The sequence below is a fragment of the Halichoerus grypus genome, chromosome 3 (assembly GCF_964656455.1).
Source record: "Halichoerus grypus chromosome 3, mHalGry1.hap1.1, whole genome shotgun sequence".
NCBI classification, from domain to species: domain Eukaryota; kingdom Metazoa; phylum Chordata; class Mammalia; order Carnivora; family Phocidae; genus Halichoerus; species Halichoerus grypus.
The window spans coordinates 141,963,652-141,986,513 of record NC_135714.1 but is presented as its reverse complement, the minus strand read 5'-3'; the positions used below and the strand labels follow the sequence as shown (position 1 = coordinate 141,986,513).

Genomic DNA, 22,862 nt, shown 5'->3' with positions numbered 1-22,862 from the left:
GAAGAAAGAAGATACAAGTCCTATCACCAGTCATGTAACTAGTCCCATCATATCTTTTTTTTTTTTTTTTTAAAGATTTTATTTATCTGACAGAGAGAGAGAGAGAGACAGGAGAGAGGGAACACAAGTAGGGGGAGTGGGAGAGGGAGAAGCAGGCTTCCCGCCGAGCAGGGAGCCCGATGCGGGGCTCGATCCCAGGACCCTGGGATCATGACCTGAGCCGAAGGCAGCCGCTTAACCGACTGAGCCACCCAGGCGCCCCTAGTCCCATCATATCTTAAAACAAATTATAAAGCACAGTAATTATAATGATAACTGCTCTGTTTTGATGCATAAATAGACAAGATGAGTCAATGGAACAGAACAGAATATTTAGAATAAAACCAAATAAATGTAGAAACTTAGTATATGATAAAGGCAGCATTTCAAATGAATGGAAACAGTTGGATCAGCCAATAAAAAATCTTTGGACAACTGGCTACCATTAAAAAAAACAAATTCCACATCTTACTTCTTATATCAAAATAAAGTCTAGATGTTTTGATATGAATATAAAAATTAAAACTCTGCAAATACTAGAAAAATTCATATTTTAAAAATATAATTTTGTTTTAGGGGAGAAACCTAGCAGACACCACCTTCACCAAGTGACTGAGGTTAATGTCACCAGAGATAATCATGATAACCTCCATCTAATCATGAGAAAACATCAAACTGAGAGACATTCTTCAGAACAGCTGACCAAAGAATCAAGGGCATGAAAGATAAGGAAAGACTATGGAGCTATCACAGATCAGAAGAGACTAAGAAAATATGACAATTAAATGCAATATGGGATCTGAAACAGAATAAGGACACTAATGAAAAAACTCATAAAATATGAAGTCTGTAGTTTAGTTAATAGTAATGTACTAGTGCTAATTTCATAGTTTTGAAAATTGTATCATAGCTGTGTAAGATATTAATATTAAGGAATGAATATATCAGAACACTGTAGTATTTTGCAACTCTTCTCTAAGTGTAAAATTATCTCAACATAAAAAGTTTAAAAATAAATAATTTTTTAACTTAAATAAAAAACATATATATGTACACACACACACACACACACACAAATAGTTTTGAATAAGGCTTTTCTACACAATAAACAAATCCTTAAATCCAAAGGCAAACTGATGTACAGGACTTCATAAAATGGCAAAAATTTTATATGGTGAAAATAATACAAGTAAAATCAAAAAAGAAAAGATTAATACAAATATTCACACCACATATGACAGACAAAAATGATACTTTCCTTACCATATATCTGTCAAGCCAATGAAATAATAAAAAAATGGCAAAAATCATGAACTGACAACTCAGAAAGACGAACTTTCCTCATAATAAAAGCAGTACAAGGTAAGATGAGATAACATTTTCCATCTACCAGAGTGGCAAAACTCAAAACATTTAATCACAAGGTGTTGTTGGGAATGTAGGGAAATGGGCACCTTCGTATTTCACTATTAGTGGTAGTAATAATTGGTGTTTCCTCTTAGGATACCCTTTGAATCAGGAATTAATTTCTAGAGTTTTACCCCACTAAAATATATTGGCACATGTACATAATGAGGTATGTGTAAGGGATTCACTGTAGCACTGTTTATAACATAAGATTAAAAACAATTTTAATGTTCAATTAAAAATTAACAAAACTATACTACATCCAGGACCCCCACCCCCAAATATTAAACAGCTCTTAAAGAATGAGGTAACTATGCTGATATGTAACCATCACCAAGATATACTGCTAAAGTACTACCTTCTATTTTGCTATGGGAGCTATGAATTATGGACCCAAGTTTGAGTCCCAGGAAGGACGCTTAGGGTTTACAACTGCCTTTCTGCTTGCAGTTTTGGCTAAATAAGGTCTATTTCAACAAATGTTTATAAAATGCATGCCTGGAAGAAGGCAACTAACTGTGGATTATAGCAAAGTCAGGAATATCTTAGAACAAAGGGTCCCAACCTAAAGAATCATTTCTCAATACTTCAGTAAAGGTAACCAGGAAAATATCCAGCAAATTGCTAGCTATGCCACCTTATACTAGAGAATCAGAAAGGTATGTAAAGGTGAAGACTGAGTGGCTATCTGCAACAATATCTTGGGGCATTAATGACACATCTATTTTAATCAAAGCTTTTCTAATAAAGATTCTTCTAATTAATAAAATAAGACCTGAGAGGGAAGCTCCCAATGACCCAGCAGCACAGAAATGACCAGAATGCATCATGCTTACCTGCCCTACATCTCCTGGAAGGTAATTCTGCTACTTGGTGCCATCGCTCTTCTTTAAAGTCATAGCATTCCACACTTCGGATAGCCTTTGGTGCCTGGCCCCCAACTACCACCATCAACTGGAAGGGCAGAAATGTAAGCACTTGAATAAACAACTATTGCATATGGAGGGATTTAAAATGTCTTACAAAGACACTGATGAGGAGAGTGTTAGGATGAAGATGGTAGGGTGAGCTGGGGAAAAACAACCACCTAATCAACACTTAATAAACATCAACAGAGGGGGCACATGTTAGAACTACAGTTCTATTATCTAGCACATTTAGTCAAAAATAAGGATTTCAGAAACTAGAATATGTTTCTGATCCTTCAAGCAAAAGCAGTATTAAAGCCAAAAACAGCAGGCAGTAGCACTGGCAAGGCTGCAAGAGGTCAGAGGGCTTGCTATAAACTAGACCCTGGCTTTGTAACGACCAGGGATTAGGTCTCCACAATCCAGGAGAACAGACAGAAGTGAAATTTATGTTAGTGGGTAGGTGAAATGAAAAGGGCAGTAAGGTATTAAAAGAAACATGAAAAAAGGGGTAAAAAAAAAAAAAAAAAACTATTGAAAAAGGGGGAGTAGTTGAATTGGAGTTCACAAGAGAGCACACATTCCTAGATCTCAAGTAGAGACCTCCCTTGATGCCACACAAATAAACCAACCTAAAGGACAGATAATGGAGATACTAGAAATCCTAATGAATGAAGGTACAATAGGCTAGTGCTAAGAATAAACAAGGTCTACCAATTTCTTCAATTCAACTCAATCCAACTATTTACTAAGTGCCTATCATCTGTATTTGTCCAGAACTGTGCTGGGTGTCATACACATAAGAAATATAAGACATGGTCTCTACCTCCCAAGAGCTTATCGATCTCACTAAGGAGACAAGACCCATGAAGTAATTCAAGAACAATATACAATTATGTATGACCAAAAAGGTGTATGATTAGTATAGACATTAATCACTAATGCTGATCAAAAAATGGAATGTTGCCATAATTCAGTGAAAGTTTCCTGGAGGGGGTGGAACCTTGAGAGACAGATGGAATTTAGCTGTCACTGGGTTTGTCTTTTACTGAGTACAAAGGGGCACTCTTTGGCAACACTGAAAACACAGCCATCAAATCGGAAGAACATAAAAGTTAATGATATCACACATGGAAAACTTTAAAGAATGGCAAGGACCCGGGGGGAAAGATGATGTGATGATAGGAGAAAACAGATGTTCAAAGGAAATAAAAAATCAAAACAAAAGAAGATGGAATGACTCATACACACAAAAAGGGGAGGTTTGTAACCTTAATGAAGTAATGACCTACCTGTACTTAGAACTACAGAAATATGGGTACAGAGAAAACAGGATTCCTGAATCAGAGTAAATCCCAAGTTTCCAAAAAGAAGCCTCTTTTAGCAATGTATTAACTGGAGAATAGAAGAAATTTTAAAGGTCTTAAAAAAGAAGACTGAGCATAGACCGATTATATGATTTTTTTTCAGATGTGTCATTCTTCTAATGCTGATGCAAATAAGTAAAAGGAAGAATTAAGAAAATCTGCAATATTCTCCCCGCTTTTACCCAAGGGGAAAAAAGTGGGTGGGGGGAGAAGAAAGGCAAGGTTGTAAAATCACAGAGGTAGAACAGACAGAAAGATCAATCTCATATCCAGCTATTTATGTAAGATCGATCAGCATTTAAACTTCTAAACACTGCCTCGCAGTTAGGCAGTAGTTAAAAGAGGCTTGGTTAACATCTCTGAAGGTCACTTGAAGAACAAATCTCTGAAGGGAATGCTTTTCAAAAAGTCCTTGAGAAACAATACTGATTTACTAGATTTCGTGATTCTCAAGCTTTGAACCTCGTGTTTTCCGTGCAGTAGCTCCCTTCTACACGTCACAGTGCGGATGGAAGGGAGAGTACACTACTGAATACAGAGAGCAGCAGTATTATCTGTCCTGCACTCAGCCAAGAACAGTAGAATGAGTTGAGGATTCGTGACTCCAGGAATCACAGAACAGGAACAAAGAATGGATAATGGGAACACAAGAGAGCAGGGATATTTGTATGAGATCAAGAGACTGCATGAAAAACCACTGTGCTGCTCACCATCAAAAGAGCTGATCATGACTCTGACACCCTAGTTATTTGTAAAAGGCATCTGATCTCATTGGAGAAACACCAAACTAATTATGCTAATGTAAAGGAATAGAAAACTGGGAACATTTTTTTGTATGGAAAAGTTAAATGTGACATAATATTTAAGGAAGGCAAGGAGTAGGGAGTTAAACATATTCAAGCGACCATCCTAAAATGTAGATTAAACTTTGTTTTTTCATTTTCTTCACCTATTAAATATTAGTTACAAAATGCCTCCTGAAAAATCAAGTTTCATTAATTTTCCAATTGGAAATTTCAAAAGATATCCTGAATAGAGAAAAATACATACACAGAAATAATATGATAATGCTTATAAAAATACAGATTCCAAAGTGAAAAAGCAACAAAGTACAGCAGCAAACATAGTTTCTCATTACGATGTCCAAATCCAAAAGTGCCTAACACAATCCCAATATTGTTTATTGAAGATGCAAAACTAATGTCTGAGATATAAAAAGAATCATTCATGCTAATCTGTATGAGTCCACAGAATCAGAGCCTAATATAAAAAGTACTAAGTCACTGTCATGGTAGAAATATTACTAAATATTACACAAGTTTCCTTAGCACTACGACCACATTTTGTCTGATTTGACTTATTACTATGATAAATCATTATTTTGAAATACGTAAGCATGAGAAATTAATCTTTGCTTCATTCTTACCTACCTACTCAGAATTAATGTTGAATATAACCATTCTAAAATGACAGTGTTGCTGAAAGAGCATCCGATACAAGCATCTTTTCAAAAATATGTGTAGATAAACAAATTCTGAGAAGGGATCATGCGAATGCAAAGTCAAAGCAACAGTGGAGCTCCCTGCCATCTGCCAAGTCTGCTGCTCTTCCTCCCTAGCCACCCGAGACAGCAGACTGAATGAGAACCTTCTTGGATAGCATGCCCACCACAAAATAAAAGCCAAAAAATTGAGAAATCCAGAAGTATACATAGAGTTGGAAGGGCCACTCCAAAGCCACAACCAGAAAAGCCGACAAACAACATAACTGAACAGAGGATCACAACTCTACAAAAGAGAAGATAAAATACTTGATAGGACTTTACCAAGAACTCCAGAAAGTTTCCAAAAGTGACAAGTTTATTCCAGAAATTGGAAAAGAGTTTTCACTCTAAAGGTCATAGCAGCATATTAAAGACAGCAAAACTAAAGATGCCAGAAGAAGGAATACACAAAAAGAGAACTTTTACAAATATGGAATGTTTAAAAAAGTGTTAAAGATAAAATAAACTACTTAGAAGGATGCTGAAAAAAACTAGCATAAAAAGAAATGGTAATTTAAATGGGCTAAGACTATGAACACTTTATAAATCTTTTTTTTTTTTAAGAACAAAAACTGACACCAAATAATATGGACAAATATGAAGTGATGTAGACTTATAAAGATGGCTATTTATAAAAGCAGGTAAAAGGGTATTTGGAAAATGTAAACATTTATAAAATCAGCAGACCCGGATGGCATGCATACTAAAGTGTTAAGGGAACTAGCTAATGTACTTACTGAGCCACTTACAATTATTTTTGAAAAATCTTGGAGAACTGAGGAGAGATCAGAAAATTTAAAAACGGCAAATACCAATTTTCAAAACAGGGTAGGAAGTGAATGCCTTGTAAATACCTTCTACGTGATAATAATTCTGAGTAAAAATTTAGAATATTTTGAGAAAAGCATCCGAACCTCTAGGAGACGACAAAATGATGAGTAACACGCAAAGGGATGTTAAAAAAAAAAAAAGCCATGCCAAATTTGAATCTATTTGATCCTGACTCTCACTGGATGTTACAGGCCAAATTACTTATTTTTGGCTTAGATAATAAACATAATCCTATGGACTGAAATTTTCTACAAATGGACTATGTCAGTGAGTGGGTATTTCTAGCAAGGTGTCACCAGGAAGAGTGCTGAGGTCCATTCTAAATTAAAATATTTACTAATGATCTAGAAAAAGGAGTAAATAGCATACTCACAAAATACACAGTTGGTTCTAAATTGAGAACTGGTATTAACACTGGGCAGAACAGAAAAACAATACCAATATAGATTTGAAGAAATTAAAAATGTACATTCCAAAAATAAAACTTGAAAAACCACTAAGTAAAAGCATTAAGTGAAAGAATTTAAAAGACATAATTTAATGGAAAGGACAGAATGGTAACTAAAGATGACGTAAGAAAACAATGGGTAACAGATTAATTCTTATTTCTTAATCCATCATTGCCCCACACACATACAAGAGCTAAAAATAAATACATAAATAAAAGCATTATATTATGGATCATTCTGATTAGACCATACACAAAATGATGCATAAAGGGCTGGTTTTCTAGTACCGTGAAGATGGAAAAAGGCAAAAGAAATTGCAGAGACAGAAATGCGGGGTTATTCTGTAAGGAAAATTAAATCAGTAAAACATAAATGGCTCAACTAAAAAGATAAAGGTAGAATATGAACTCTCACACAAGGGAAATGTGAACACTGGTGATCTGGGACAACAGAGGGGAGACCTATACTGAAATGGCTACAGACGATGCATGAATGAACTGTCAGACAGTGTACAACAGGGAAGATGAAGGAAATGAACCGAACAAGCTGTTTATCAGCCTTAACTCTAATATGTAATTCTGTGAAACTGCTCGGTTTTCAGTTATTACCTAAACACATAGCTTACAGACAAATCTTTCTACCTACTCTGATTTTCCTTTCTACTATAACTAAAGCTAATAAAACTCTGAAGGGACAAAAATCAGTTGCTTTCTGTTCCAGAACAGTGACATCATGTGGTTTATAAAGATTAAATGAACCAAACAATCCCCACCCTCCACACACAAACCCAAAAGAGAAGTTGAATTATATACACTACAATGAATTCTCAGGCACATGGAAATTCAGGTGAGTAAAAATATTAACAGTCTCACTATGGGCCTTTCAGATGAAGTAATAACAAGTGTGAACAATAGATCCTACTTTGGGAAGGTTCATGGGTGTCCTCAGTCGGGTCCGAACACTCTTCATTAATATACGCTGTTCTGTTGGCAGCAAATGATACTTCATAGCTTCAATGAGGTAATCTTTGCAAGCACTGCTATTCTTGACCAATGCTTCCTCTTCGACCCTCTGTAAGAAGAAATAAGACATACTCCATGACGGGGACAACTTATTTCATGATAAAACTGGCAAAGAAACAGAAGTAAAGAAGAGGAAAAAAAGTAATAACTATCCTCTCTGGTTCAGGCTTTTCCTTCAAAAGGAAAGTTTATGAATATCACTAAGAGAAAAATAAATGAAGCCAAAAAAATTCTCAAGTATCTGGTCTGCAGAGAAAAACATATGTAAGTAATAAAGAGAAGAACTGCAATCAAAATTATATACCTCAACATCAGCTATAAAATAATCTTTAGATAATACTATATTCACCTATCTCTCTCTTTTTTTTTTTTCCTGGGTATATTCACCTATTTCTTATCTTTAAATGTCAAGCCAAAGAGTAAGAAAAAAATTTAGATAATGAGTTCTTCAGGTGGAGTAGGCGATACTAATAAATTAAAGACACTTTTCAAACACAAAAAGGCAAATAAAATATCCAAAAAAGGGATTCAAAATACCTATACCAACATGCCTACACCACAAATAAATCTTGTCCCTGCTATTCCTGACCTCAAATGCAGGACAGATTTTTCTGTTCATTTTCTTAACAGTGGAGTGCCAATGATTACGCGATCACAACAAATAATGAGGCTTCAAGAAATCCTAAAATGCTCAGATTGAATCTCTTAATAAAGAATGTTTCCTTAAATGGTTTCAATTATAAAAATGTTGAAATGTTCCTAGTAGGATGCTAATAATAAAAAAATAAATTCAAAATTGTTCATAGACTGCTAAAATCCATTTATTTCTATTTATTTCAAATACCCCGGTTTTCCTCAGATTAGAAACCAAAGGCATGCCACTGTAAAACTGTGAAGCAGAATTAAATAGTATTTGGGTCAAATGTCAAAATTCCATTTCTGCAGGGCAATCAGAAGCTATCAAAAGAAAAGCAAAGAAGATGCAGAGCAGGTACACAGAGGCACAGGTGCATTTATTTACTTGTAAATGACCACAAATCCTGCCTGGATAAGCTCTAGCATTTGCTTGCCCACATCAAAAATAGGGGGAAGCAGGGGCGCCTGGGTGGCTCAGTTGGTTAGGCGACTGCCTTCGGCTCAGGTCATGATCCTGGAGTCCCTGGATCGAGTCCCGCATCGGGCTCCCTGCTCGGCGGGGAGCCTGCTTCTCCCTCTGACCCTCCCCCCTCTCATGTACTCTCTCTCTCTCATTCTCTCTGTCTCAAATAAATAAATAAAAAATCTAAAAAAAAAAAAAAAAAAAAAAAAAAAAAATAGGGGGAAGCAAATTTCTAAGAATGGGGAGTGGTCGAAGAAGGAGTAGCTGCCAAGGACTGCAGGTACCTTTACTGTCCTCTGTCCTGTGCCCCGTGGATCTGTATTCTGCAGGTCTTACCACCGTGTAACAGGCATCTACATGCTGTCAGCCCAGTGACAAAGTGCTACCAGTGACGAAGTGCTGTGTGTATTCATGTGTTTTGCATATGCTTTTACCTGAACTAAATATTCCCGAGGAAGCAAAGGTAACCGCACGTGTTCCATCAGCCGAGCCATAAATTCTTGCCTTACATCCTTGTCATGGTTTACCCAAGCTATTACTGCTTCAAATACCTTGCAGAATATATGGGGAAAAGAAAAATTAGGAATGAGTTATGTACCACGGCATCTGAATGAAGTATGAAGAGATTACATTTTATTCACTGTTCTTGCTAAGACATCCAAGTTTAATACATAGCTCAAATTTTTCAAAATCCTGACCTGTGCTGTACTTAAAAAGCTATTCAGTCTATCTCTTTCTTTTAATTTGGTATTTGTAAGTACTTTATTTTTTTCCAGCTTCACTGAAATATAATTGACAGATAACATTGTATAAGTTTAAGATGTTCATTGATATATTTATACACTGCAAAATGATGACATCATAGTTTTAGCTAATACCTTCATCATGTCACATAATTACCACTTCTTTTTTGTGGTAAGAACATTTAAGATCTACTCTCTTAGCCACTTTCAAATATATAATACAGTTTGTTAACTATAATCACCATACTATACATTCCCCAGGACTTACTCATCTTATAACCAGAAGTTTGTACCCTTTCACCAACATCTCCTCATTTCTCCCATCCCCAACCCCATGTAACCACCACTGTACTTTGTTTCTATGAGTTCAGTTTATTTAGATTCCATATATAAGTGATATTATACAGCATTTGTTTTTTTCTGACTTATTTCACTTAGCATAATGCCCTCAAGGTCCACACATGTTGTCACAAATGGCAGTATTTCCTCCTTTCTCGTGGTTGAATAATATTCCTGTGTGTGTGTGTGTGTGTGTGTGTGTGTGTGTGTGTGTGTGTGATATCTTCTTTATCCATTCATCCACTGATGGACACTAGGTTGTTTCTATATTTTGGCTCTTGTGAATAATACTGCAATAAACCAATGCACATGGAGTGCAGATGTCTCTTCAAGATTCTGTTTTCATTTCCTTTGGATATAACCAGAAGTGGAATTGCTGGATCATATGGTAGTTCTACTTTTAATTTAGTAAGTACCTTCAGTACTTTTATGTATTAAGTATTTTTCTTTTGGTATTTACTAAGCATTTCACCAAATACATTATCTAATCTTCTTGAACTTAAGTGGTAGCTGTGATAATCTGATGAAACATAATCTAATTCCCTGTTGATAACCTTCCTAATTTGAATTTGGTTCTAACTTACCTAGATTTAAATCTCAAGTCTCTTTGGAATAAAGCACCCAAAATAATAAAGCAAATTGATATTGTGGAATGAAAATCGCATGCCCTTATAAACAACTATTTTTGGCTTTTTCTTTAGGTTTATGAATAAATGTTAACTGTACACTTCTAAATCAAGGGTCTGCAGAATAGATGAACTCTCTTTTCTCACAATGGAATATATTAAAATCTAGTATTTTTGAATTTTCTTAAAAAACGAAATAAGGGCATTACAACTTAATAACATATACCTATGAAAAAGCTAATAAGCTAATAGGAAGACCGTATTTGGCTATATAATTTCCTTCCAGGCTGATGACCCAGTAATTCTTAAAGGCTTGTAGAAAATGCTTGATGATAGGTAAGTGGATTATTGGAAACAAAACTTCTGCTGATGCAGGAATAGAGCAAGAAACTAAAAATAATCTACATTATAATTAACATGCCTCTTTAATTCAGGTACCTACCAAGTACCTCTATGTGTTGGGTGCCAGAAATAAAAAGAATCCTGTCAATTCTATCTACTATTTCTCACCTCTGCTCCTCTGTTCTCTCTTCTCCACCTGTTTCAACCATCCTACATCAGATCCTATTGCTCAATGGTATGACTTCAACATCCTCCTATCTGACCCTCACCCCACTTTTGGTTCATTCAGCACACCACCACTGTGACAGCTGGCCTCCAAAATGGTCCCCTAATAAACCACATCTCTGAGTATCCATACTTTATATAGTAAACCTGCCATAGGGAATCTAAGTTGGCCCTGTGTAACCACCCCCCGCCAAAAAAAAGCAGCAGAAGCAGTGTTGCGTGACTTCTGAAAGCCGGGTGATAAGAAGCCTTTTGGGGCGCCTGGGTGGCTCAGTTGTTGAGTGTCTGCCTTTGGCTCAGGTCGTGATCCCAGGGTCCTGGGATCGAGCCCTGCATCAGGCTCCCTGCTCGGTGGGAAGCCTGCTTCTCCCTCTCCCACTCCCCCTGCTTGTGTTCCCTCTCTCGCTGTGTCTCTGTCAAATAAATAAATAAAATCTTAAAAGAAAAAAAAGAAGCCTTTCAGTTTTCACTCAGGTCTCTTGAAATGCTCATTTGGGGGAAGACAGATGTCATGCAAGAAGTCTGATTACTTGAGATCACCATGCTATGAGGAACCTAAACTAGCCACAAAGAGGGAGGGCAGGGAAGGGCCAGGGGGAAGAGGACAGAGGTGGAAGGAGATACCAACCAAACTCCAGCCCAGGAGCCAGAGAAGTGAATGAAGGAGCCACTGTGGATATTCTGGAGACATAAGATACCATGTGCAGACGGACTGAAGCTCCGGTATGGCTCATCTGGTATCATGCTGGTATCTCCAGACATTCGAGCCAAGCCAGCAGAAGCCCCAGACACTACAGAGCAGAGATAAGCTGTCCCAATATGCCCTGAATGAATTCTGCCCACAGAATTTTGAGTATAATAAAATGGTTATTGTTTTGTATCACTACACTTTGGGGGGGCTTGTTATGCAGCAGTAGAAAATCAGAACAGCTTTCATGATATTTCTATTACATAGGTATTATCATGACATTCTCCTACCACTTAAAACCCTTTAAAGGCTCCTCATCACTAGGATGAAGTCAAGGTTCTTTAATATGGCTGAGAAGATATTTTATGTCATCTTCCCATCTTATCTCCTACCACTCTGCCAAACATATTCTAAACTCCAACCATACAGAACCAACGTAATGCCATTATTCTTTCACGCCTTTTTTTTACATTTACATATTCTACCTCTACCTGGAATGCCCTTCCCATTCCCACCCATCCAGACTTCCCCAGCAAACTCATACTCATTTTTAGAACTTGGATCCTACATGTGAGACAAGCTGAACTGCCATGCCCATCCCAGGAATGACGAAATGCTCCTAAGTACCCTCTACAGCACTCCATAATCACTAATTTAGCCCACTTGTTGTTCCTCTAGTCTGTGGAGTAAAGATTGCTGTTTTGTTAATATTTCCGTATCTGTGACGCTATGGGAGTGTCTGGTACTCAGCAGGCACCCAATACGTGTCTCTTAATATGACTAGTAATGTCTTCCTCTTCTTTATATTTCTGAAGTGCTAAGATTATACATCTAACAACCACTTCTCACATACTTTTTTCATATGGTAAATATAATAGTAAATGTGCCTTTTTATGCCCAGGCAGGATGGATATCTTTGGAGAATAAAGCTAAATTTCATACAACTTTAAATGCAAAGCACACAAAGGAAAAAATGTTTCAGTTTCTCCAAACTCAGTGTGTTCACAAGCTTTTGTGTCCTGATTCCCAAAGAATACAACACCGACCCAAAGAATAAAACCCACTAAGAGAAGAGAAAGTGGGGGGGCGCCTAGGTGGCTCAATCAGTTAAGCGGACGACTCCTGATTTCAGCTCAGGTCGTGATCTCAGGGTTGTGAGATTAAGCCCCACGTCAGGCTTCATCCTCAGCACAGAATCTGCTTGAGATTTTCTCTCCCTCTCTCTCAAATAAATAAATAAATCATAAAAAAAAAAAAAAAAAAAAGGTGCAGCTGGCTGACAAAGGCAACTCAAAATGTGGAGAGGGAGGCTACAGCCAGACAAAGCAGCTGCTCTCTGGAAGGGAGAAGGGAAGCTGCTCTCTGGAAGGGAAGAGAAGGGTAGGGGTGGGGTATGAGTGGCAGGAGATCAATTTAAAGGAAGAGTATGGTCAAGAATGTTCAGTCTAGGGCGCCCGGACGGCTCAGTCGCTTAAGCGTCTGCCTTCAGCTCAGGTCATGGTCCCAGGGTCCTGGGATCGAGTCCCACGTCGGGCTCCCTGCTCAGCAGCGAGTCTGCTCATCCATCTCTCTCTGCCCCTCCCCCCTGCTCTCATGCTCACTCTCTCTCTCTCAAATAAATAAAATCTTAAAAGAAAAAAAAGAATGTTCAGTCTAGAACAAGCTACTACTCTGTTATCCCTGGTAACTTCTTCCAACTCACAGGATAGTAAAATTACTTTGGTTTGAGAAATACTGCATTTAGACCACAATTTTTATAGGCATCTAGCTTTGGGAAGAAACCCAGCACCAAAGGACTAGTTTCAAACAGTTTAACGTGTGCCAGTTCTTACTGTGGGGGTGAAGTACAAAACTCTAATGTCTAGCAATTTAGGGAACTTCCTATGGAGTGAAGAAACAGTAATTTGCACAATCAACAAGTTAACTAGTTGAGTTTCTAATAGCTTCCAGACCAAAGATCACTGGCTGTCACTCCACATATAGAATTACAAAGTTATGAAACAAAGTGAAATAAAGAAAGGAAAAGTACTACATCACAATATACCAGAAAAGAACAATTTAATTACCTTCTCTTCTGAGGAGATGGTAAGTTTGTCACTTGAGATTAAGCTGCACACTTGTTCAATGCCGAGATTGAGAAATTCTTCACTAAGTACAACATCTGCAAAATGCTGCTCTGTTTGGAGGTTAAAAATAAAATCCATTAACACCAACATTCCATTATCCAGCTTCAAACTGCTTCAAAAGGAAGAGGTTTTTCTTAATCTAACCTAATAATGAGAAAAACAACTGCATTTCCTCAAGGCAAGAGCTAACAAAACCCAAACAATCTCAACTGGGGAAGTGCTCTCACTTGAGTAACAAAGTAGAGGCACAGGTAGGAAAACTGCCTTATATACTCAACTGAATCTCTTCTGCTTCACACGGTGGTATTTCATTAACCATGTATTCCTTATATGCTAATAAGACTATCAATATTTAAATCCGTAAAACCTTTTGATTACATAAATCAGATAAAGTACATGGTATTAATATATTCACACACTTGAATGTATTATGTAAAACACTAGAGGACTCCAAAACATAATGGAATAAGGAGGGAAACCTGCTTTATTTGAAAACTTTAAACAAATTTTAAATGCTGGTCAGTCTGAACATATGACCATCATTTAAAAAAAAACAATTGATTTATAATATAGATAGCTCTGAATTCTGTGGCAGTTTATCTGGGACCAAAGCATACTATTATATACCCTCAACCCCTTTCCAGAAACTGGTAAAACTAGTAATTCTTGAAATACTAAGAAAACCTTTCTTTGATTTCACAAATATACCCACTCCTCCAAAGGGGGGGGGGGGAGGAACTGTTCATATAATCAATGACTTTACAACTTTAAAAATTAATCATTTACAAAATAACCTTTCCTGCAAATCCAGCTCTCATTTATAAAGTGTGAGTTCACAAGGAAATGTGGTGTTTGGGCTTTGGAGTCAGACACAGAGAGTTAAATCCCAGCTGTCATATGCTAGCTTGTAAAACCTTGGGCGAATTATATCATTTCTCTAAAGCCTTGGTTTCCTCATCTATAAAATGGGAATAATAAGAATACCTTACCTAATAAGACCACTGTGAGGATTAAACAAATTAAAAGTTTATAAAGCACCTAGAACTGTGTATGGTAGAGAGTAAGGATTTAATAACTTAGCTCTTACTGTATTGTTATCCTTAAGTTCTAAAGTAAAAATTTGCCAGGCAACCTAGGTATTTTCTAGGTCTTCACAAGTAATCATACTCTAATAGTAATTTTTTTAAAAAGGCTTTCTAAGATGAAATAAAGATTCATTTCAAATGTGTTTCAACATACCACAGAAACGATTAGTTGGCTTCCATCTTTTCAGAAACACTTCAAAATCTGCATTTACATAAACCCCATAACTATTCACTTTACAAAAGATTCATCACAAAATGACTTTAAAAATGATAAGCAGTTCTAGGATCATTATAAAATGATTTGGATTTACAAAAATCCAGCTGACACAATTTTTTTTCTGTTGGAATATATTTTTCTATTTCTTATTTTTTTATTGAAGTATAGTTGACACTGTTAATATTAGTTTCAGGTGTATAACAGTGACTCAACAATTGCATCCATTATGCAGTGCACACCAAGGTAAGTATAGTTACCATCTGTCATCATACAGTTATCATATTATTGATATATTCCTTATCTGTACTTTTCACCCCTGCAACTTATTTATTTTGTAAATGCAAGTTTGTACCTCTTAATCCCCTACAACTATTTCACCCTTCCCCCTCCCCCGCCTCAACAACTACCAGTTTGTTCTCTGTATTTAAGAGACTTTCCAGGTTTCTGTGTTTGTTTCGTTTTTTAGATTCTCTATATAAGTGAAATCATATGGTATTTGTCTTTCTCTGAGAAAGGTCCACCATGTTGTTGTGAATGGCAAGATTTCATTCTTTTCTATGGCTAACATTCACTGTACACATACACTACTTGTTCTTTACCCATTCATCTATCAATAGATATTTGGGCTGCTTCCATATCTTGACTATTGTAAATAATGCCACAGTAAATGTAAGGGTGTATATACCTTTTCAAATTAGAGGTTTGGGTTTCTTTTAGGGAAATACTCAGCAGTAAAATTACTGGATCATATGATATTTCTATCTTCAACTTTTTGAGAAACCTCCATACTGTTTTCCATATTGGGTGCACCAACTTACATTCCCACCAATGGTGCACCCAAGAAACCTTTTCTCCACGTCCTTGCTAACACTTGTCTTTTATTTCTTGTCTTTTTGATACTAGCCATTGTGACTGGTGTGAGATATTTCACTGTGGTTTTGATTTGCATTCCCCTGATTAGCAATGTTGAGCATCTTTTCCTGTGTCTCTTGGCTGCCTGTATGTCTTCTTTGGAAAAATGCCTATTCAGGTCCTCTGTCCATTTCTTAATCGGATTATTTGGGCTTTTTTGGTGTTGAACTATATGAGTTCCTTATATATTTTGGATATTAACCCCTTATAGGATAATCTGTCAATATCTTCTCCCATTCAATAGGTTGCCTTTTCATTTTTTTGTTTTATGGTTTCTCTCACTGTGTAAAAATTTTTAGTTGGATGTAGTTCCAGTAGTTCACTTTTGCTTTTGTTTCCCTTGCCTAAGGGGACATATCCAGAAAAACGTGAAAGCTGATGTCAAAGAGAATATTACTTATGTTTTCTTTTAGGAGTTTAATGGTTTCAGGCCTTACATTTAGGTCTTGAATCCATTATGAGTTTACTTTTGTGTATGGTATAATGTAATGGTCCAGTTTCACTCTTTTGCGTGTAACTGTCCAGTTTTCCCAGCACCATTTATTGAAGACACTATCTTTTCCCCAATGTATATTCTTGTCTCCTTTGTCATGAGATTAACTGACCATATTTTTATGGGCTTTCAATTCTGTTCCATTGGTCTATGTGTCAATTTTTATGCCAGTACCACCTCTTTTGGTTATTATAGTTTTACAATATAGTTTGAAATCAGGAAATGCAATGCCTTCATTTTTGTTCCTTCTTAGGATTGCTTTGGCTATTCGTGATTCCATAAAATTTTTAGTATTTTTTTTCTATTTGAACAATACCCTTGGAATCTTGATAGGGATTATACTGAATCTATAGACGGATTTGGGCGGTATGGGCATTTTAACAATATTAATTCTTCTGATTCATGAATGCAGGATATTGTTCCATTTATTTGTATCTTTTTCAGTTTCTTTCATCTAAGTCTTGTAGTTTTCAATGTAGAGATTGTTTACCTTCTTGGTTAAATTTATTCCTAAGTATGTTATTGTTTTTGATGCTATTATAAATGGGATTGTTTTGTTTTTCAGATATTTCATTGTTAGTGCATAGAAACTCAAGTTTGCATGTTAATTTTGTATCCTGCAAGTTTACTGAATTTATTGATTAGTTCTAAGGTTTTTTTGGTAGAATCTTAGGATTTTCTATATATATGAAATCATATCATCTGCGAAGACAATTTTACTGCTCCCTTTCCAATTGAATGCCTTTTATTTCTTTCTCTTGCCTGATTGCTCAGCTAGGATTTCCATAATATGTTGAACAGTAGTGGTGAGAGTGGGCATCCTTGTCTTGTTCCTGATCTTAAAGAAACCTTTTCAGTTTTTCACTGCTGAGTATGAAGTTAGCTATGAGTTTGTCATATATGACCTTTACTATATTAAGGTTTAATATATTAACGTATGTTCCTTGTATACCTAATTTGTTGAGAGTTTGTCTCATAGAAGGATGCCATATTTTGACAAATGTTTTTTCAGCATCTGAGATGATCACATAATATTTATCTTTCTTTCTATTCATGCACTGTACTTCATTTAATGATTTACAGATGTTGAAATATCCTTGAATCCTATGGATAAATCCCACTTGATCATGGTATATTATTCTTCTATGGACTGCTGAATCCAGTTTGCTAATATTTGGATAAGAATTTTTGCATCTACATTCATCAGCTATATTGGACTATAATTTTCTTTTCTTGTAATGTCCTTGTCTGGCTTTGGTATCAGAGTTTTAACCCTAGCCTTGTAAAATGAGTTTGGGAATATTCCCTCCTCTTCTATGTTTTGGAAGAGTTGGAGGATTAGTGTTAATTCTTTCAATGTTTGATAGAATTCATCAATGAAGCCATTTGGTCCTGGAGCTTTCTTTTGGGGAGCTTTTAGATTACTGATTCAATCTCCTTAGTTGCTATTGGTCTGTTCAGATTTTCTATTTCTTCATGATTCAGTGTTGGCAGACTGCATGTTTCTAGAAATTTATCCATTTCTTCTGGTTATATTGTGCTTACTAGTCTCTTATGATACTTTCTATTTCTGTGGTATAAGCTGTAATGTCTCCTTTTTCATTTCTGGTTTTATTTACTTGAGTCTCTGTTTTTTAGTCTAGCTAAAGGTTTCTCAATTTTACCTTTGCAAAAAAACCAGTTCTTAGTTTTATTGACCTTTTCTATTGTTTTTCTGGTCTCTATTTCATTTATTTCTACTCTGACTTTTGTCATTTCCTTTCTTCTGCTAACATTGGGTTTAGTTTGTTCTTTTTCTAGTGACTTGAGGTGTAAAATTAGGTTGCTTATTTGTATCTTTTTTCGTAACAGGCCTTTATCACTGTAAACTTTCCTCTTAAAATTGCTTTTGCAACATCCCATAGATTTTGGTGTGGTGTGTTTCTGTTTGCTTCAAGATATTTTATTTCCCTTTTCATTTCTTCTTTGACCCACTGGTGGACTGGTGGTTCAGCATGTTGTTTAATTTCCTCACATTTGTCAATTTTCCTAGTTTCCTCTTGTTATTGATTTCTAGCTTCATACCACTGTGCTCAGAAAAGACAGCCAGTATGATTTTAATCTTAAATTTGCTAAGACTTGTGTTGTGACTTATCATATGATCTCTCCTGGAGAACATTCTGTGTGTGCTTGAGAAGAATGTGTATTCTGCTGTTGTTGGATGTTCTATATGTTAGGTCTGTTTGGTCTAAAGTATGGCTCAAGTCCAATGTTTCCTCATTGATATTCTGTCTAAATGATCTATCCATTGTTGAAAATGGATACTGAAGTCTCCTACTATTATTTTATTATTCCTGGTCTGTTAGTATTTCTTAATATACTTAGATACTTCAATGTTGGGTCATATGTATTTTTAATTTTTACATCTTGATGAATTGAACCTTTTGTCACTATGTAATTACCTTCTCTGTCTCTACTTACCATTTTTGGTTCAACATCCATTTTGTATGGTATCAATATAGCTACACTTGCTCTCTTCTGGTTTCCCCTTGCATGGAATATCTTTTTCCATCCCTTCACTCTGAGTCCTTAAAGCTAAAGTGAGTCTCTGGCGGGCATCATATAGTAGGATCTTGTTTTTTTAATCCATCCCGCCACTGTGTGCCTTTTGATTGGAGAATTCAATCCATTTACATTTAGAGTATTTATTAATAAGACCTTACTAATTCCATCTTATTGTTTTCTGGCTGTTTTATATTTCCATTGTTCCTTTCTATGGTTTTTGATGTCAAAATTTACCTCTTTTTATATTGTGCATTCACTAACAAATTATTGTAGCTATAGTTATTTTTAATATTCTTGTCATTTAATCTTATGCTAGAGTTAACACAACACCATATTACATTATTAGAGTATTCTATTCTATTCTGTTTATTTATTTGAGCGAGAAAGAGCACGCAAGCGTATGTGTATGAGCAGGGGAGGGGCAGAGGGAAAGGGAGGAGGAGGAGGAAGCAAACTCCCCACTGATCGTGGAGCCCAACATGGGGCTTAATCTCATGACCTTGCGATCATGACTTGAGCCCAAACCAAGAGTCAGATGCTTAACCAACTGAGCCACTCAGGCGCCCCTAGAGTATTCTTAATACAACTGTACACTTGCCTTTACCAACGTCTTGCATATTTCCATATGTTTTCATGTTACTAATAATTAACAAGTCTTTTCACTTCATTTTTTTCAGCATTTCTAAGGCAGGTCTAGTGATGATGAATTCCCTTAGCTTTTTTGTCTGGGAAAGTATCTTTCCATTTCTGAAAGACAACTTCGCTAAATAATGTATTCTTGGTTGGCAGTTTTGTTTTTTTTTTCCTCTCAGCACCTTGAATCCCACTCTTTCCTAGCCTGTAAGATTTCTGCTGAGAAATCCCCCTGATAGCCTTATGGGAGCTCCCTTATAAGTTATAAGCTTTTTTTTTTTTCTTGTTCCTTTTAAGATTATCTCTTTGTCTTTGATTTTTGACTGTTTTAGTATAATGTGTCATACAGAAAATTTCTTTAAGTTGATTTTGTTTGGTGACCTATAAAAGCTTCATGAACTTAGATATCCAAATCTTCACCCAGATTTAGGTAGTTCTCAGCCCTTCTTTCCTTTTTTTTTTTTTTTTTTAAAGATTTTATTTATTTGAGAGAGAGAGAGAGAGAGAGCACAAGCAGGGGGAGGGGCTGAGGGAGAAGCAGACTCCCCGCTGAGCAGGGAGCCTAATGCAGGGCTCAATCCTGGGACCCTGAGATCACGACCTGAGCCAAAGGCAGGCGCTTAGCGGACTGAGCCACCCAGGCACCCCAGCCCTTATTTCTTTAAATAAACATTCTATCCCCTTCTCCCTTTCTTCTTCTAGAACTCCAATAATTCACCATTTGGTCCTTCTAATGGAATTTGATAGATCATGCAGCTTTTCTTCACTCCTTTTCATTTTTTTTCCTTGTTCTCCTCAGACTGGATAGTTTTAACTTCCTGATTCTTTCTTCTGTGTGACCTTCTCCACTGCATTTTTCATTTCATTCATTGAATTCTTCAGCTCCAAAATTTGTTTGGTTCTTTTTTTTATGATTTCCCTTTGTTAAACTTCTCATTTTATTCATGTATTGTTTTCCTGAAATCACTGAATTACTGGTGTTTTCATGAAGCTCACTGAGTTTTCTTAAAACAGCTAATTTGAATTTGTTATCAGGAAAATAACAGATCTCAAAGTTTCTGGGTTTGGTTATGGGAAGATTACCGTGATCTTTTGGTGGTGTCATGTTACCTTGATTTTCCATGTTTGTTGGAGTTGTGTGCTTCTGTCTCTGTCTCTGAAGTAGCAGTCATCTCCTCTAGTCTTTGCTATCTTCAGGGGAGTAATACCTGCCTTCAGCCCTGCTGGAGATTCTGAGGATTTCTTGGACCTTCTATGGACACACCTGCTCTAAGCTTCTTATTCCCTTTTGTGGAAGAAATCTTAAGCTTGTATGCTTGTCTTCATCCTGCAACACACCAAACTGAGTGCTCACAGCCTCTCTTTTGTTTTCTCAAAGGTGATGCTATAGCTGAAGTTTGTGGTCTCTCCCTGGCCCACAGATTTGGGCCTGCTGCATGTGCTTATTTGTCACCTTCCAAAGCTCACTCTTGCCTCTTCCTACAAAAGCACAAACAGGAAACTTGCCACACAGTGGGGGTGGGGGGCATAGCATACAGGGGGTGGGGTGCATATGGGTCTGTTGAGAGGATCTGAGAGGGAGGCTTTCCCAGCAGCTAGTGGGCAGGCTTTTTGATGAGAGTCCACCACGCAGGTAGTAGAACTGTGTCCCTCAGTGCTCACTCATACACTCTCCCTTTTCTGCACTTAAAGAATTGCAGCCTGAGGAAGATCTCTCCTGGCCCTGTGCTGTACACCTTGGGAGGAGGTGATATGGGTAAAGTCAAACTGTTCCAACCCACTCTAATGTATACAGACTTCTTTTTTTCTCTGATAAGTGCTGGATCTTCCGCTCTGGAAACCTGGACTTCTTTAAAGGCTCTCCTCTTGTCCACAGGTGACTGTCTAGGTCAATGTTCTCCAGTGGCTCCCTGACTGTGGTCAAGAGGAGCTAGAATGGTTTCATGGGTCACTTCAGAGTCTACAACCAAGACAGGGGTCTGTCTGCCTAGTATGCAATGCACAAGTAGGCAAGACTCCCACCGGATCCCTTGGTGTATGCTGCTGAATCCCATAGGTCCCACAAAGCCACTTTGTTCGTGCATGGATACAGAATACTTGTTGTTGGGGGTGGGAGGGCAAAAATGAGGAATGTCTTATGCCACCATGATTAAAACAAATGTTTTTAGAGGAAGGGAAAAGATGGTGGAGGAGTAGGGGACCCTATTTCAACCGGTCCCCAGAATTGAGCTGGATATGTACCAGACCACTCTGAACACCCACGAAATCAACCTGAGATGTAAGAAGATAGATCTGGATCTCTACAAACAGAATATCGCAGGTGGTTGGATTCAAGGTACAAAGAGGTTCCATGGGAAGATATCGAAGGATAAATGGAAGGGGGAGGGAGATGAGCCGTCAGGATCCTACACCACCGATGAGTGATAGCCTCCCGCACTGGGAACCAGACACAGACTCGCAGACCGGTAGCGGCGGGGAAAGGACTTTAGGGCAGCCCCCCTGACAGAAACCCAGAGCGGGTGCGAACTGGGGGCGGCTGGCGGTTTTAGAAGCACAAAGGGCAGAGACATGCCCCAGCCTGGAGGCAAGGACTGGGAGTGCTGCTAAGAGGCACACAACCCAGGACGCTGCAGTTTTAAGCAGCACAGACAGAAACGGAGATAGTGTGGCCTGGAGAGCTCACTGAAGAACAGACTGTGATCTCTCTGCTCTGAGGCAGAGGGTTGGAAACGGTCTTTTCAGCTCTGATTCTCGGAAGAGACACAGAAAGCCACCAGGGAAAGCCGCCAGAGAACAAAAGCCCCCAAAAAACACTTTTCACTGAGCCCACCCACCCCCACAGGGGGCAGGGCAACTCTGCCCAAACAGGGTTGCCGGAGTAACAGTGCAGCAGGCTCCTCCCCCAGGAGACAGGCTGGGAGAACAAGAGGCCAACAACCCTAAGGTCCCTATAAAACAGGTGCATCTTGCTTGGGTTGTGGTCAATAATTTGGACTCTGTACACTCCCAAAACCACCCCTCAACAGAATGACTAGGAGGAGGAATCCCCAAAATAGGAAAGACTCAGAGACTGTGACTTCTGCCACAGATTTACAAATGAATACAGATATAACCAGGATGTCAGAAATGGACTTCAGGGTAACAGTTACGAAGACCATAGCTAGAATGGAGAAATCGATTAATGGCAACATAAGAGTCTCTAAGGGCAGAAATGAAAGCTAAAC

The 22,862-nt window shown here is 37.4% G+C and overlaps 1 protein-coding gene across 1 annotated transcript in view; it reads right to left on the bottom strand.

The window, feature by feature from the left end:
• The window catches only part of KLHL2 (kelch like family member 2), a 101,842-nt gene that overhangs the window by 11,128 nt on the left and 67,852 nt on the right, over positions 1–22,862 (bottom strand). The window contains exons 6-9 of the mRNA XM_036112121.2: positions 13,695–13,804; positions 9,100–9,216; positions 7,466–7,615; positions 2,283–2,400 (exon numbers count right to left, since the gene is read on the bottom strand). Coding sequence (XP_035968014.1) covers positions 2,283–2,400; positions 7,466–7,615; positions 9,100–9,216; positions 13,695–13,804 — 495 coding nt within the window. The remainder of the gene's footprint in view (positions 1–2,282; positions 2,401–7,465; positions 7,616–9,099; positions 9,217–13,694; positions 13,805–22,862) is intronic.